Here is a 14,882-nt window from a genome sequence, read left to right as displayed (position 1 = left end):
GGATCCCCCGCCGAGCCCTTTAATCAACTGCGTCACTCCTGGAATCGGGAAACACGCATCATAATTCCCCTTGTCTACAGTGAGGATGATAGTAGCGATGACAATGGCTCTGCAATGAGTGATAATGACAATGATGACTTTAGCAACGGTAGAGACGGTGCATGTAGTTGATAATGAGAATGAGAGGAAACGTGATTCACTGTGTGCACCAGCAATGTTCAGGCTTTCAAATTTCTGTAGTGTAGATTCCACAGCGCTCATGGAATTTTTCTCCTACTTATATGCCTTAAATGGTCCGGATCCGCGGTTATTACCGGTCCTGTGTATAAATATTCGCCTACCATTTCCACTGGTTCGCTACCTATTGTAAATCGCTGTTCTTTCATGAGGCGAGGCCGTTAACCATTACTGCAGTCTTTTGCATATTATATTTAGACCCACAATTCTGCTTTTCTTCAGTTTGCCATCAATAATTTTTTTCAGTTCATCCCCCGAGTTACTTAGTAGGAATTTTTTCAGCTAACTGCTTATTACTGAGTTATTCTTCATCGACCGTTATTCCTAAGCCAGTAAATCCTTCCTCTAAGCAAGCGGTGAATAGTACTGGGAAGATCGTGCCTCCTTGCCTAACACCATTCCACATGAAAATTTTACAACTTTTTCGATTCAGAAATATTATTGCTATGCAGCCACTGTAGACTGCTTTCAATACTTTCCGACACGGCTCACCTGCACCCTGATTTCCCAATGCCTGCATGGCTACGGAGGGTGCGACTGAGTCACATGCTTTTTCGTAATCAATGTATGCTATGTATTGGTGTTGTTTATATTCTGGGCAGTTTTATACCCCCCGGATTATAGTATTCATGTGATTAAAAGTAGAGTATCCTTTCAATATCAAGATTTATCCTTTTGTTGACTGAACCCTCCACACAATGTCGACACACTAAGGGCAGTGAGAAGACACAGAAGGTATTCCACTTAAGGCCACTGTGAAGGAAGAATGAGCTTAGCAGAAACCATTGAGCAGCAATGAGCGTAATAACGTTTATATGGTCACCCTGACATGTATGTCTTCGACACACTAGGTGGAGTGCGTAGACACACAAGGTGGGGTGACCACCTAAGAATATTGTGACGGAAGGTGGAGCAAGGAATAGATAAATAAAAAATAAATAATAACCCTTAAGTGGTAACCTCGGTTTGTAAGTCTTCGACAGAAAAGCTGGGATAACCAAGCAGGACTGTTGTGACCGGAAGTGGTGGATTAGAGAAAATTATGAGCAGCAGTGAGCATAATCCTTAAGTGGTCACTCCGTCTTCTATTTATTCTACACTCAAAGTAGTGTGAAGGCGTAAAAGGTGAAGTGACCAGTTAGGCTATATTGTGACAGAAGATGGAGCCAGGCGGAAAACAGCAGGAACATAATAACCTTTAAATGGTCACTCCATTTTGTATTTCTACACACAAGGTGGAGTGCGAAGACGTAAATCGTTGAGTGAACACTTAGGGCTATTTTAACAAAATGTGGAGCCTGGAAGAAAACAGCGAGCAGCAGTGAACAAAATAACTTTTAAGTGGTCCCTCCAACAGTTATTTGTTTCTGTGCATAGGGTGGAATGTGAAGATATAAAAAGTAGAGTGACCACATAGGGCTATGGTGACGATATGTGGAGCCTACCAGAAACAGTAAGGATATAACGCTTAGGGGGTGACTGGAATTTGTATTTCTGCAACAAAGTAGAGTGCAAAGACATACAAGATGAAACTTGTGCTTTTTGTTGTAGATGCGGAGAAAGAATTCAACCTCTTATACTGGAGTGTGGGAGCCTCCATCCAGATGTAGATGTGGACAGTCACTAAAGCCGAGGCCCTGGGGTTTAGAGATTACAAAAGAAGTGCGAATGAATCCATCGTAAAGATTAGCAAGATGCGTTTGGAAGATTGGTGAATAAATAGGAGGGACGGGAAGCATTGAAGATAAATCAAAATTAAAGAAGATTATCCGTATCTAAAATTGAAGTCGTTAATGTTGAGGAGTTTTCTAAGTTAAGACGAATAAAGAAAGAAATGTTGAGCATGTTGATGACTAACCCACCCCGTTTCAAAGGTGATGCTCTAACATCCATACATCCATCCGGTGAAGCGTCCTCTTAGGGTAGTTTTAACGGAGGTCGGAGCCTGGCAGGAAAGAGTGAGAAGCTTCATTAAGACATATCTGGATACACTGACGCCTGCTGACCCATTCAGCCTTCATAGGTCAACAGCCTTGATAGAACTGTCTGCACCAGCGCTGCTTGCCGATGGATATAGAAGACCTTGAGTATTCGATTGCCCATGATGAACTGTATGTAGCCGTGTGCGAAGGGAAATAGCCTAATGTGCATCTGTGTTTTCAAAAGGTAAAAATGAGCATAAAGTCGTTTTCTGGGTTGCTATGTTTCCATTTGGATCCCATCCTGATTGAGCTTAAGAGCGGTGTTCTTTCACAAGCGCAAGGACTGTGCATAAGGTCTTGCGTTTCACCGAATCTCAGAAGATTTTCTTAACAAAAATTGATAAGTTTGCACGTCCTTGAACAACGATCACGTGATCGGCGTTTTTAGGTATGCGGATGAAATTTAGCTTTTGTAAGGCTTTTATAAGAGCGACAGCACTGATAGTGCAGCGTAGATTAATACATTTGTTTTTAAGGCTTGTTTTCGCAGCATAAATGTTACCTGTGGACTGGCAGATGACAATGCAATAAGGTTCTTTACCTGAGAGTTAACGCTGTTTTCTATGACAATGGCTGTGATCACTGGATGCTTTCACCCTGAACAAAGAAGACACTGTTACCACTTGAAACCAATCACTCAAAGCTTGTCTGGACGAGTGTAGCGACTGGGCGCCTACTGGATGCAATGCAGAAGAACTGTTGCACCAGGATAGCGTGCCGTCTGATGTAGCAAGTAAACAGGCTGCTGACAGCGGGTTTTCAGCTTTCGATCATTGGGGCTATTGGTGAAGCGCGGCTGCGAAAACTGAGGGGCCTTGTAAGCCAGATGACGCTTACTTGGAGCCAGTGAAGAATTCAGAAATGACACGTTGTCTAGATAAAGTCTCCCATAATGGTAACAAGGTGGCAAAAAGACAGGGTGTCGACGTTGTATTTTCTGCTCATGAAACCAAGCTGGCCTTTGCATGAAAAGAAAAATCGAGGGGAAGAAAAAAAGGAGCACGTAAGATCATGCATGTTAAGCATTTCGTCGAGTGCAGGGCTGATTTTATCCACCGCATTTCACTGGTCTGTGGGAAAGTATATAAAATACAGAGAGGCAGGGGCGTTAAGAAAAGTTTGTTGGAACATAAAATCTCACTAGGAGTCGGACAAGCAAGTAGGCATTTGGCAAGTCATTGCAGTGACTGCAAGTATAGTGTGCGATTGTGTTTATTTTTGGCGTGCCAAGAACTAAAGATAAACAAGGAATAACAGAGACATTTCAGATTGGCAACAGAAAAAAATTGCCGACGATTACGTTACTGCCTAATGCGAAATTTGAGCGGAGCTCATCAGCTGTTTCACCTTTTCGATAGATTGAGGCAAAGATTTCGAGCAGGACACGTATGTACAATTACAGACAACTTTATTATTTTTTTAATTTTCACAGGTATTCCTTCAAGAAACACTCCACTAACAGTTCTTGGCTGTCATAAAAGAAGCTTTGTGGTCGGAGAAATGAAGATAGCAATTAAGGTATCGGGAGGTCGCGGGAGGCAGCGCGTGAGCCCGTAGGAACGTTGCGCGACGATCAGATAGCAGCGTCTGACTGATGCCGCTGACGCTGCTAGCGAGTGAAGAGAACGTGACTCTGCGTTTCAGCTTGGGATGCACGCACCGTGATCCGCTGATAGGGAGCCGTCGTTCCGGCAATCGGAGAGCACCCTCGCCGCCACGTAGGAAGAGGGGGGGGGAGGGGGTATAAGCAGCGGCGAACGGAGGAATGCGCGCAGCAATCAGATAACACGCGCGGCTGGCGCCACGCAGGAAGAGGGGGGCTGAAAGGGGGGCGGAGCTGGTTACGAGGTCGACGCCGACGCGAAACCCAGGAACGGGTGCCAAAGAGCTGCACTATACAATTTCTGTCAGTGACACGTCGCTGTGTCTAACGAGCAAGGAACTTGTATACTTGAATCCAAGGAAAAACGAGAGAAGGAAGATGGCTACATAGTATGAAAGAGCACTGAAGAAGGCATGAGGCGGTTCCTCAGTACAAACCTCGATGGTCATACAGGCATTGCGAAATCAGGGTGTAGACGAGCCGTACGTGAAACTTCTGGAAGATATATATAGCGGCTACTGTTATGACCGTGCATGGTCCGCACTTGCGCGCACTATTGTTCGCCTGTGGGCATGGATATGTGCTGTGGATATGTGCTGTTGGTGCAAGGGCTCTAAGTGAGCCTGTTTCCATGAATCTTTTTGTGTGAGCCTGCTTTGCTTTGTCGAGACCATGCAAATGCCAAATTGGCCCTGTCAAGAGAACGTCAATGAAATACAAAGAAACGTTGCCCTGTGAGAAATAGCCGGATGTGCTTTCGTTCAATTGTTCACCCTTCTCCGCCGAGAAGCGCTATTGTCAAGTGAGGAATGCCTATTGTCCAAAGGAGACGACAGAGTGACACGTCCGCTGACGTACAGGACAAGAAAGGAGTATGACGAATACGGCCATTAGAGGAATTCCCGGGAATGCAGGAAAGATTTGAAATTGCCGGAAAGGGACAATGCTGGGAGCAGTATGTGGCGCGCACGTGCACTTGGGTTTCTGAGAAGGAAATCCACTTGCCGGAACCACCATATCGAATCTTTGCAGAAGAATAGAAATGTACCTCCTCGCCGTCCCCAAGCTCTACCCGCCAACAAGTGACCACGCCCAACGAAACAATACCGGACCAGTCAGTGCATCAGACCATCAGTGCAGTGATGTGTTTGATTGGATGCCGATATCTGAGGGGCGTGCCCTGGAACTGGTTGGTCAGCATCTTCTGAGAGAGGCTGGGCATAGGGGCTTTTAAGGACGTTGCAGAGCACGAAATGAGGCTCTGAGCCCTGGGTAAACGGCTCATCCAGACGCTTCTCGCTATGAACTCTTAACGCTAGTCATTTTGCTGATATACCCTTTTTTCATGTAAATAAGCTTTCTCAAAGTGCCATTAAACCTGCTTGTATATATTTTACCAACCTCGAAGATTCAATCCTTCATCAACCCCGAGTCTCTGCACGCTACCAAGTGAAGGCCGGGTCGACTTAGTGCCAGCGTCACGACAACTGGTGACCAGCGTTGGGATCTGAATCTACAAGCCACAACATCTGGTGATTGGAGATGGCATCTGAAGCTACAAGCCACAATATCTGGTGATCGGAGGTGGCATCTCACGCAACAAGCCGGAGCAACAATCGGCCAACAAGATAGCAGCTTGGAACAGCGATCGCATGTGTGGGTGAGTGCTTGGCTTTTCTTCTGATGTGGACCATGCAGGTTCTAGAACAGGGTTAGATTTTAGAACTGGTAAAGAGTGTTGAAACGCCTTTAGGTTTGGTAGTTTGCACAGTTGTTTTGGAAGTAGCCGACACTCGGAGTGATCATGGACCTACAAAAGCTGCAGAAACCGGAACTGTTGCTATTGTGTGAGGAATTGGGAATTGATACAAGTGGTTTGGCACGGAAACCCTCGATTTTAAAGGCAATCACTGATTTGGGAACCGATGATGAGGAGCTCAGTGAAGCATGGAACCTCATCGGACAAAAAAAGGAGGAGCAACTCAGACAGCAGAAAGAGCGGGAAAAAGAAGAAAAGAGGCGTGAGCGTGAACTTGAGAGGGAAAAAGAGGAAAAGAGGCGTGAAATTGAGAGAGAAGCAAAAAGGCTGGAGCAAGAAATTGAGCTCCGGAAATTAGAACTAGAGTTGAGCAAGAGGTCGGGCAATTGTTCCCAGCTAGCGGTACCTCTTCTCCACAAGGAGGCAGATTTGAAGATGTCAAAGTACATGCAGCCATATGTGATATCAGGGAATATCGGTCTGTATCTGGCTAACTTTGAGCGAACCTGCGAAAAACTGTCCTTCCAGCGAGACACTTGGTCTAAGAGATTATTGACGGTTCTGCCCTGCGAGGCAGCGGAGGTTGTCGCGCGGCTAAGCGAGGAGGACGCGGACAACTACGAGAAGGTAAAGCTTGCCTTCTTAGAAAGTATAGGCTTAGCGCCGAGGCGTTCAGACAATGTTTTCAGAACGCTACTAAGTCCAGGGACGAGAGTTACCCTGAATTCCTGTACAATTTAAGAGTCAATTTGGGTGAGTGGCTAAAGAGCACAGATTCCTACAGTGATAGGGGCGCTGTAGTCGAGCGAATTCTTTTGGAGCAGTTTTATAACTGCCTCCCAGAAAAAGAAAGAAATTGGTTAAAGGACAGAGGCGACATTAAGTCGGCAACTGAAGCTGCCGAACTCATTGAGGAGTATGCTTCGCGCCGACAATTCAGCAACCCAGCAGTGGATAGGCCCCGCAATCCCAAGTTGAGTGTGAATAACCGTCAGGAAAGGCACTTTGCTAGAGTTGGAAACGAAGAAAGGAAGGCTTCTTCAGGCAAACTCCCTAGAAAGGACGGCAGTGAGAAAAGTGGGGAAGTGACCAACGCCCAGAACACAAAGAACAAGCTTGAGGCTAGGAAACCGCTCACATGCTTTAGGTGTAATGAGCAGGATCATATTGCCGTCAACTGCCGGAAAGAAAAGATTGCTTTCTCGTATGTCAGTGACTGCGATGAAAACATGTAGCTTTTGGAACCCTACATGCATGACCTAGTAGTCAACGGGAAGCCTTGCAAGGTACTGCGCGATTCGGCCGCAACGACGGATGTTGTCCATCCGGCGTATGTGTCGCCTTCCGACTATACAGGACAGTGTGCATGGATCCGCCAGGTAGTGGAGGAACAGAGTGTGTGCTTGCCAATCGCGAACGTGGTCATCGAGGGCCCTTTCGGCGAGTTAACAACCGAGGCTGCCGTTTCAGGAAAGTTTCCTAAGTGCTATCCGTATTTGTTTTCCAACAAATCGGACATGCTACTGCGAAAGAGGGCATCCTTTTTGGAGACAGAGTTGTGCAAGCCTTAACACGTTCAAAGGCGCGAGAACTAGCTACACTGCTCATTCCAGAAAAATCCACAGCGGAGGAAACGGCAGTTAAAGCAGTGGTCGATGCGGAAGATAGCGGGTCAGAAAACTTTGAGAGCGAGGCATCTCAGATAAGTCAACTTGAAAGTGAACTTGATGAGACGCGGAATGAGGCCGTTCTTGAGAGTAACCTCTTGCCGCCAGTGTCTAGTAATCTCACGAGACCTTTCAGTGGAACCCGAGAGGACGTAGCTATGGAGCAAGCCAATGATCCCAAGATACAGGGGATAAGGGAGCGCCACCGCGCCACTGAGACAGCAAAGAATATTTCTTTCGAGATGAGAAAGGGAGTGCTGCATCGTTTATTCAAGGATAAGCGCGGAGTAGAGCGGGACCAATTAGTCGTTCCCAAAAAGTACCGCGAAGACTTACTGCGACTTTCCCATGGCAGCTCGTGGTCATGTCACCTTGGAATAAGGAAAACAAAGCAGAGGCTGTTGTAAGAATACTATTGGCCTGGATGTTTTAAGGACACGGAAAATTTTGTACGGTCATGCGACACGTGCCAGCGGGTTGGAAAGGTGCAAGATAAGTGGAAAGCTCCGATGGTGTTTGTACCAATCATTACCGAGCCGTTTCACCGCTTAGTAATATATGTAGTTGGGCCACTTCCTGTGACAGAGTCAGGGTACCGTTATATCCGCACTATGTTATGCCCAGCCACAAAGTTTCCAGAAGCTGTTCCGCTGCGCGAGGTGACGTCCGAGAGTGTAGTGGATTCGCTGCTGTCAGTGTTTGCACGAGTTGGATTCCTTTCCGAGGTCCAAAGTGATCAGGGTAGCGTTTTCTCAAGTGTCCTCACCTCCTCATTTCTCGAGCGATGCGGCATTAAGGTAGTGCATAGCTCGATCAACCATCCGCAGAGCAACAGCGTAGAAAGATAGCATTCTGTTCTCAAACGAGTTCTGAGGGGACTGTGCTATGAAAACAAGCGCGAATGGGATACCTGCCTGCCTGCAGCACTTTTCGATTTGCGGTCAGTGCCGCACGAATCCACTGGATTTAGCCGAGCCGAGTTGGTGTACGGAAGGTCACTGCGCTCACCTTTGCGAATGGTGCGCGAAGCCTGGGAGGGGCGCGGAGAAGACCCAACAGTAGTAGAATTCATTCTGAACCTCCTGAATCGCTTACATAACACTAAGGAACTCGTTGAGGCCAGCATGAAGTCAGCCCAGGTTCGTTCCAAAGTGTACTATGATAAGTCAGCCCGTCAAAGGACGTTTCGTATCGGGGACCAGGTGATGTTGCTGAGAGGTTCAATGCAGAATAAGCTCGAAGTACAGTGGGAAGGACCTGCTGAAGTCGTTGCAAAGCTTTCTAACACTAACTACGCAGTGAAAATCCCCGGTAGGCGTAAAGAAGTGCGCATTTATCATTGCAATCTTATGAAGCCTTATGTGCAGAGGGAAGCCGTGGTAAATCTAACGTTAAACCTTCCCGAGGAGATGGGGGACAACGTGATTTGCCTCAGCGGAAAAGAAAGCAACGCTCAGGAGCTTCTAAAAAAAAACGGAGCAGAGAGGAGAACTAAAGAAATCCCAGCTGTCCGATATGGGAGAGATAATAACAGGGTTTGAGGCCTGCTTCGTGAACAGGCCAGGCAGGACTGATTTGACGGAGCACGATATTGAGCTGACTTCAGACGTGCCAGTGCGATCAAGGTGCTACCAATTTTCTCCAAGGCAAAGAGAAATTCTGGGTAGGGAAGTAACTCACATGCTGGAATTGGGAGTAATAAAACCCTCGGAAAGCGATTATGCTTTGCCTATGATCTTAGTAGAAGCTCCAGCTAAAGACCCTAGGCCTGTGGTAGACTACCGAAAGCTAAATTCTCTCACCAGGGATCAAGTGTATCCTATTCCGAATATCGAGGAGAGAGTAGAACAGGTCAGTAGAGCGGCATATGTGACTACGCTGGACCTTATTCGAGGATACTGGCAAGTACCGCTCACTGAACCCGCCAGCAGATACGCGGCTTTCGTCACTCCGACGGGCAGCTACCAGCCAACAATGATGAGTTTCGTGCTCAAAAATGCACCATTTTGTTTTTCCCGACTCATGGATATGGTTTTAAAGGGGTGTGAAACATTCGCGGTGCCTTATTTAGATGACATTGCGGTTTTTTCCGACTCATGGGCGGACCATATGGTACATCTAAGAGCTGTACTGAGCCTTTTGCGTCAAGCTGGGCTAACCGTAAAGGCCGAGAAATGTTGCCTGTCAAGGGCGACCGTGGACTACTTAGGTCACAATGTAGGTCAAGGTTTCAGGAAACCCAGTGAGATTAAGATTTCTGCGGTAACAGACTACCCGCGGCCGAGCACGAAGACAGAAATTCGGGCATTCCTGGGGCTGACGGGATGCTACAATCACTACATCCCTAACTATTCAGCTTTGGCTAGCCCTCTGACCGACGCTCTCCGCAAGGCAGAACCGACAAATGTAGTCTGGGACGAACAAAAGGAAGCCTCCTTCGTAAACCTGAAGGCTGTGCTGATCACCCGTCCGGTATTGCGAGCTCCAGACTATGACCGAGAATTCGCGGTCCAGTGTGAAGCAAGTGATCGAGGGCTAGGTGCTGTTCTCTGCCAGAGAGATGACGACGGTAATGAGCACCCCGTGCTCCACCTGAGCAGAAAACGGAGTTCTAGAGAGAGGGCTTATTGAGCGTCAGAGAAAGAGTGCGCTTGCATAGTATGGGCCATTCAAAAAATGCAGTGCTATCTTGGAGGGGTCAAATTCACCGTAGAGACGGACCATTGTACCCTGGCTTGGCTGCAAACTGCGACATCGAAGAACAGTCGAGCTTGATTTTACAGCAGTACAATTTTGAAATAACATACAAAAAGGGGAAGTTAAATGGGAATGCGGACGCGCTTAGCCGCTCTTTCTAAACGGTCCGAGGTGCTCCTCACCATGTATCCAAATTGATACTCAGGTTCTTTTTTTTTTCGTGCGCTTGTATATGTGTGACTATGTAAAGCAGCACGTTTGGTTTTCGAGGCATACGTGGGTCCTGAACGTCTTGAGAGTGGGCTTTTCTCGAACAACAATGGCAGTTTTCTTTTAACCTGGTCTCTTCAGACGGGAGCCGAGTGCTTGCTTGGACATGTGGTTGAGTTTCAGACAGCTCGAGCAATTTGGCCTACGACAATCAAGACAACGCGACAAGCAACAGCGAGCTTCAAGCGTTCATGTGCAGGCCATTAAGTCGTCTCCTCATGCAGCAGCTGCGACTGCTGCCCTCCGTGACTTCTGGCGGGGGAGGAGGCTGTTATGACCGTGCATGGTCCGCACTTGCGCGCACTATTGTTCGCCTGTGGGCATGGATATGTGCTGTTGGTGCAAGGGCTCTAAGTGAACCTGTTTCCATGAATCTTTTTGTGCGAGCCTTCTTTGCTTTGTCGAGACCCTGCAACTGCCAAATTGGCCCTGTCAAGAGAACGTCATTGAAATACAAAGAAACGTCGCCCTGTGAGAAATAGCCGGATGTGCTTTCGTTCAATTGTTCACCCTTCCCGTCGAGACGTGCTATTGTCAAGTGAGGAATGCCTATTGTCCAAAGGAGACGACAGAGTGTCACGTCCGCTGACGTACAGGACAAGAAAGGAGCATGACGAATACGGCCATTAGAGGAATTCCCGGGAATGCAGGAAAGATTTGAAATTGCCGGAAAGGGACAATGCTGAGAGCAGTATGTGGCGCGCACGTGCACTTGGGTTTCTGAGAAGGAAATCCACTTGCCGGAACCACCATATCGAATCTTTGCAGAAGAATAGAAATGTACCTCCTCGCCGTCCCCAAGCTCTACCCGCCAACAAGTGAGCACGCCCAACGAAACAATACCGGACCAGTCAGTGCATCAGACCATCAGTGCAGTGATGTGTTTGATTGGATGCCGATATCTGAGGGGCGTGCCCTGGAACTGGTTGGTCAGCATCTTCAGAGAGGGGCTGGACATAAGGGGTTTTAAGGACGTTGCAGAGCACGAAATGAGACTCTGAGCCCTGGGTAAACGGCTCATCCAGACGCTTCTCGCTATGAACTCTTAACACTTGCCATTTTGCTGATATACCCTTTTTTCATGTAAATAAGTTTTCTCAAAGTGCCATTAAACCTGCTTGTATATATTTTACCAACCTCGAAGATTCAATCCTTCATCAACCCCGAGTCTCTGCACGCTACCAAGTGAAGGCCGGGTCGACTTAGTCCCAGCGTCACGACACTACACAGCAACTATATTTCTGCATAAAGAAAGTAACAAAATGCCGATAAAGAAAGGTGTTAGGCAAGGAGACCCGATCTCTCCAGTACTACTCACAGCTTGCTTAGAGGAAGTATTCAGAGACTCGGAATGAGAGCAGTTAGGGATAAGGGTCGATGGAGATTACCTCAGGAATCTGCGATTTGCTGATGACGTTGCCTTGCTAAGCAACTCAGATGATGAATCTGAAAAGAATGGTTGATGAGCTAGGCAGGAGAAGTAGAAAGGTAGGCTTCAAAATCATTATGCAGAAGACTAAAGTAATGTTCAACAGCCTCGGGAAGGAACAGCAGCTTACGTTCGGTAGCGAAGCACTGGGAGTAGTAGGCAAATATGTCTTTAGGACAGGTAGTAACCGCAGATCCGGACAATGAAAGGGAAATAACGAAATTGGGAGGGAGCGCATTTGGCAAGCACTCGCAGAATATGACAAGCAGCTTACCGGCATCGGTCAAGAAAAATTATACAAGATACTTTGTTGGCGAGTTGGTACTTATTCATTATTAATATAAACAGCGCGAACGCGAAGACAAAGGAGAAGGTAAAAGAAAGCCACAGTACAAGCGCTTGTACTGTGACTTTCTTTTATCTTGTCCTTTGTCTTCGTATTCGCGCTGTTTATAATAATAATGAAAATTACACAACTGTTGCATCTTACCTCTACTCACCTATGAGGCTGAAACGTGGAGGCTAACCAAGGGGGTTCTGCTTAAGTTGAGGACAGCGCAGAGGGGTATGAAACGAAAGATGGTAGGGTAACATTAAAAGGTAGGAAGAGTGCAGAGTGGGTCAGAGAAATAACTCAAGTCACTGACATTCTAGTGGAAATTAAGAAAAAGAAATAGGACATGGGCAGGACATGTAGTGCGAAGAGAGGATAACCGATGGTCGCTTAGGGTAACAAACTCGATTCCAAGGAGGGAAGGAAAGCGTAGCAGGGAGCGGCGGAAAGTTAGGTGGGCGGATGAGGTTAAGACGTTCGCAGGGGTCAAGTGGATGCAGCTAGCACAGAACCGGGTTAATAGGAGAAATATAGGAGAGGCCTTCGCCCTGCAGTTGGTATAGTCAGGCTGATGATGATGATGATGGTTGTGACGACAACAGTACTATAGTATGCAAAACATTTGTGCAACCATCTTGCGAAAGGTTTCTTAGATTTAACATCACAGCCGAATAGTTCGTTGTCTATTTGTGGATATTGTTATACAGTAGTTAATGGCTAAACGTAGATGTGTTGCAAAGAAATGTTTTTCGAGGGTTCTTATGATATCTCCATTTTCGCGCAGATCTTGCTGAATGTGTGAGCCCATGCTTGCAAAACAACAGCTCCTTTTGATGTTTTGCTAAGCCTTCAATTAAATATTTTTTTTTGATATTGAATTGAAACCTTGGAGGCTGAGTAGTCACCGTACGTACACCAAGTGTAAAACAATATCCTTGTAGGTAAATGAAAATAAATGTAAAATGTGAAAATAAATACACGCTGGATTGGTACTGCTGAGTAGTTCAAATTTAGGCGCCAGCTGGCGCCTAATCTTTATGCTCACGTAACGGCTGCGTCTAGCGACTGATTTACCACTTGTGTATTACTTTATCAAGACCGTCATGCGTTAGGTATATGTGCGCTTAAATGCTCCGCATTCTATATTAGGTCCATAATAACGGATATATAAAAAAATCCTCCCAACTTGTGCTGAAGAGCAGAGGTTTGAAGTTATCAAAATAGAACATTCAAAATTGCATGCCTATTGCAGGGGATATTACAGCGCTTGCGCACATTCAGCATTACATTCCTATTGCATGGAACCCTTTCATTGTCCCTGGGGCGGCTCGGCATCTTTTGTCGACCGGAAACAAATCACTATAGGTACCGCCGTAGTGGGCACTCAAATATTTTGCGACTCTCGTATGAAGCTGTTTCTAAGAAATATCACGACGTGTCTTCTTTTCTGGAATATGCATCGCGTATTCAGGCAAACCTTATACTCCAAGTGGTTCATAAATGGATGTTCGTGCTCAAATAGAGCTTATTAAATTCATTCATTTCATTAAATTTTTCAACCTAGGTATCAGTACAATGTTTTCGTTGCAAAGAACCTGCTATCGCGGCTGCATGTGAACCAATGTGCGAGCCCTTCGGGTCGTATGAATGCACGATCATTTTCCTGATACCTTAAAAAAAATGAGCATGGCGCATGTGGAATGGGAGCAGTTACTTTTTAAATTGAGGTGTGCATTGTGAATGGACAAGATGGCCAGCGCGTTGTGTTTCTACTTTGTCTTAACAATGGCCTTATTATATGGGTCTTTGCGCCATGATAGTCTCTAGATTTGTTCACCTGTGCAAACATACGTCTACGACAGAGTAAATTCTAATCAAGAGTACTTGACCGCTCACTTGTTTAATTATTCCCCCCTATGTCTGGTCTCTGTCCTATAATTATTTTTGATGACGCCTTCTATGGGTCAATCTCTCGCAGCCAACACGGTGTTCTCCACCAACGCACCTCCCCCTTACCCTGGCGTCTATGTGCCGCCTCCAAAGAACGATATCGGCGCGCCATCCGCGCCGCCCAGCTCCAGCAGTTCACGCTCCTCAGCCGCTGAGGCACCGGCACCGGCTCCTGGATTCAAGAAAGAGCCATGAAAGCGGAAGACAGCTTGAAACCTTTGCACTTAATGGATCAGAACAAAATCTCTTTACAAATTGCCACTCATTGATGAAACGAGAACTTCCTGTGGCTGAAAAGCTCGATGGTTCGTAGGCCTGCTTCAGCGAGGTCAAGGGTCTCCAGTCTTTTGTAATGAATGTATATTGCACAATAAATTTAACAATATGGTACATTTAAAGCCTGATCCACAAATTTGTTCCTTGAAGCCCAGCTCACTAGAAGCAAAGCGCTGCAATCAACAAGAGCCTCAGGCTGACGCACGCTGCCTTGGTTGATGAAACACGCAGCTGAAGAGGCGACAATGCACTGAAGAGAGGCACACATTGTCGCCGGTTCAGCTGCGTGTTTTATCATGATGCAGACCAACTAACTCAACATTCTATTACAATATCATACCGCCTTGGCATTCGACATACTGAACTTACAACTTTCTGAGGGAAAGACATAAGACTACGTGAAAAACCGGCGACGATCTTTAGGTGAGCCATAATTTCATGCAGGCGCAAAGTCTGAAACGTAAGAAAAAAACATTTCTTTGACAATCAAGTTCTGATTTACTCAATGTTCCGTTTGGTTGAAACTAGACTTGTTAATTTACACGAGTTTTTTGATGTAGGCATGGAGCGGACGCCTTGAACAAAATTACGGGAAGTACAGTGCTGTAAAAAACTCCAACAGATGGTTTAACGTCGTGTTTGGCGCATTTTAGCTTTACATTTACACATGCGCCAGAA

General features: G+C 46.4%; 1 protein-coding gene across 1 annotated transcript in view; it reads left to right on the top strand.

The window, feature by feature from the left end:
- Positions 1-14,123, top strand: part of LOC146195499 (WW domain-binding protein 2-like) — a 66,931-nt gene extending 52,808 nt beyond the window's left edge. Inside the window, exon 6 of the mRNA XM_084596821.1 lies at positions 13,957-14,123. Coding sequence (XP_084452947.1) covers positions 13,957-14,123 — 167 coding nt within the window. The remainder of the gene's footprint in view (positions 1-13,956) is intronic.
- Positions 14,124-14,882: the final 759 nt, after the last annotated feature.

Source organism: Amblyomma maculatum, chromosome 3 (assembly GCF_055883805.1).
Source record: "Amblyomma maculatum isolate TAMU_Amacu chromosome 3, ASM5588380v1, whole genome shotgun sequence".
In the NCBI taxonomy this organism is placed as follows: Eukaryota; Metazoa; Arthropoda; class Arachnida; order Ixodida; family Ixodidae; genus Amblyomma; species Amblyomma maculatum.
This window is presented reverse-complemented; position numbering and strand designations above follow the sequence as displayed.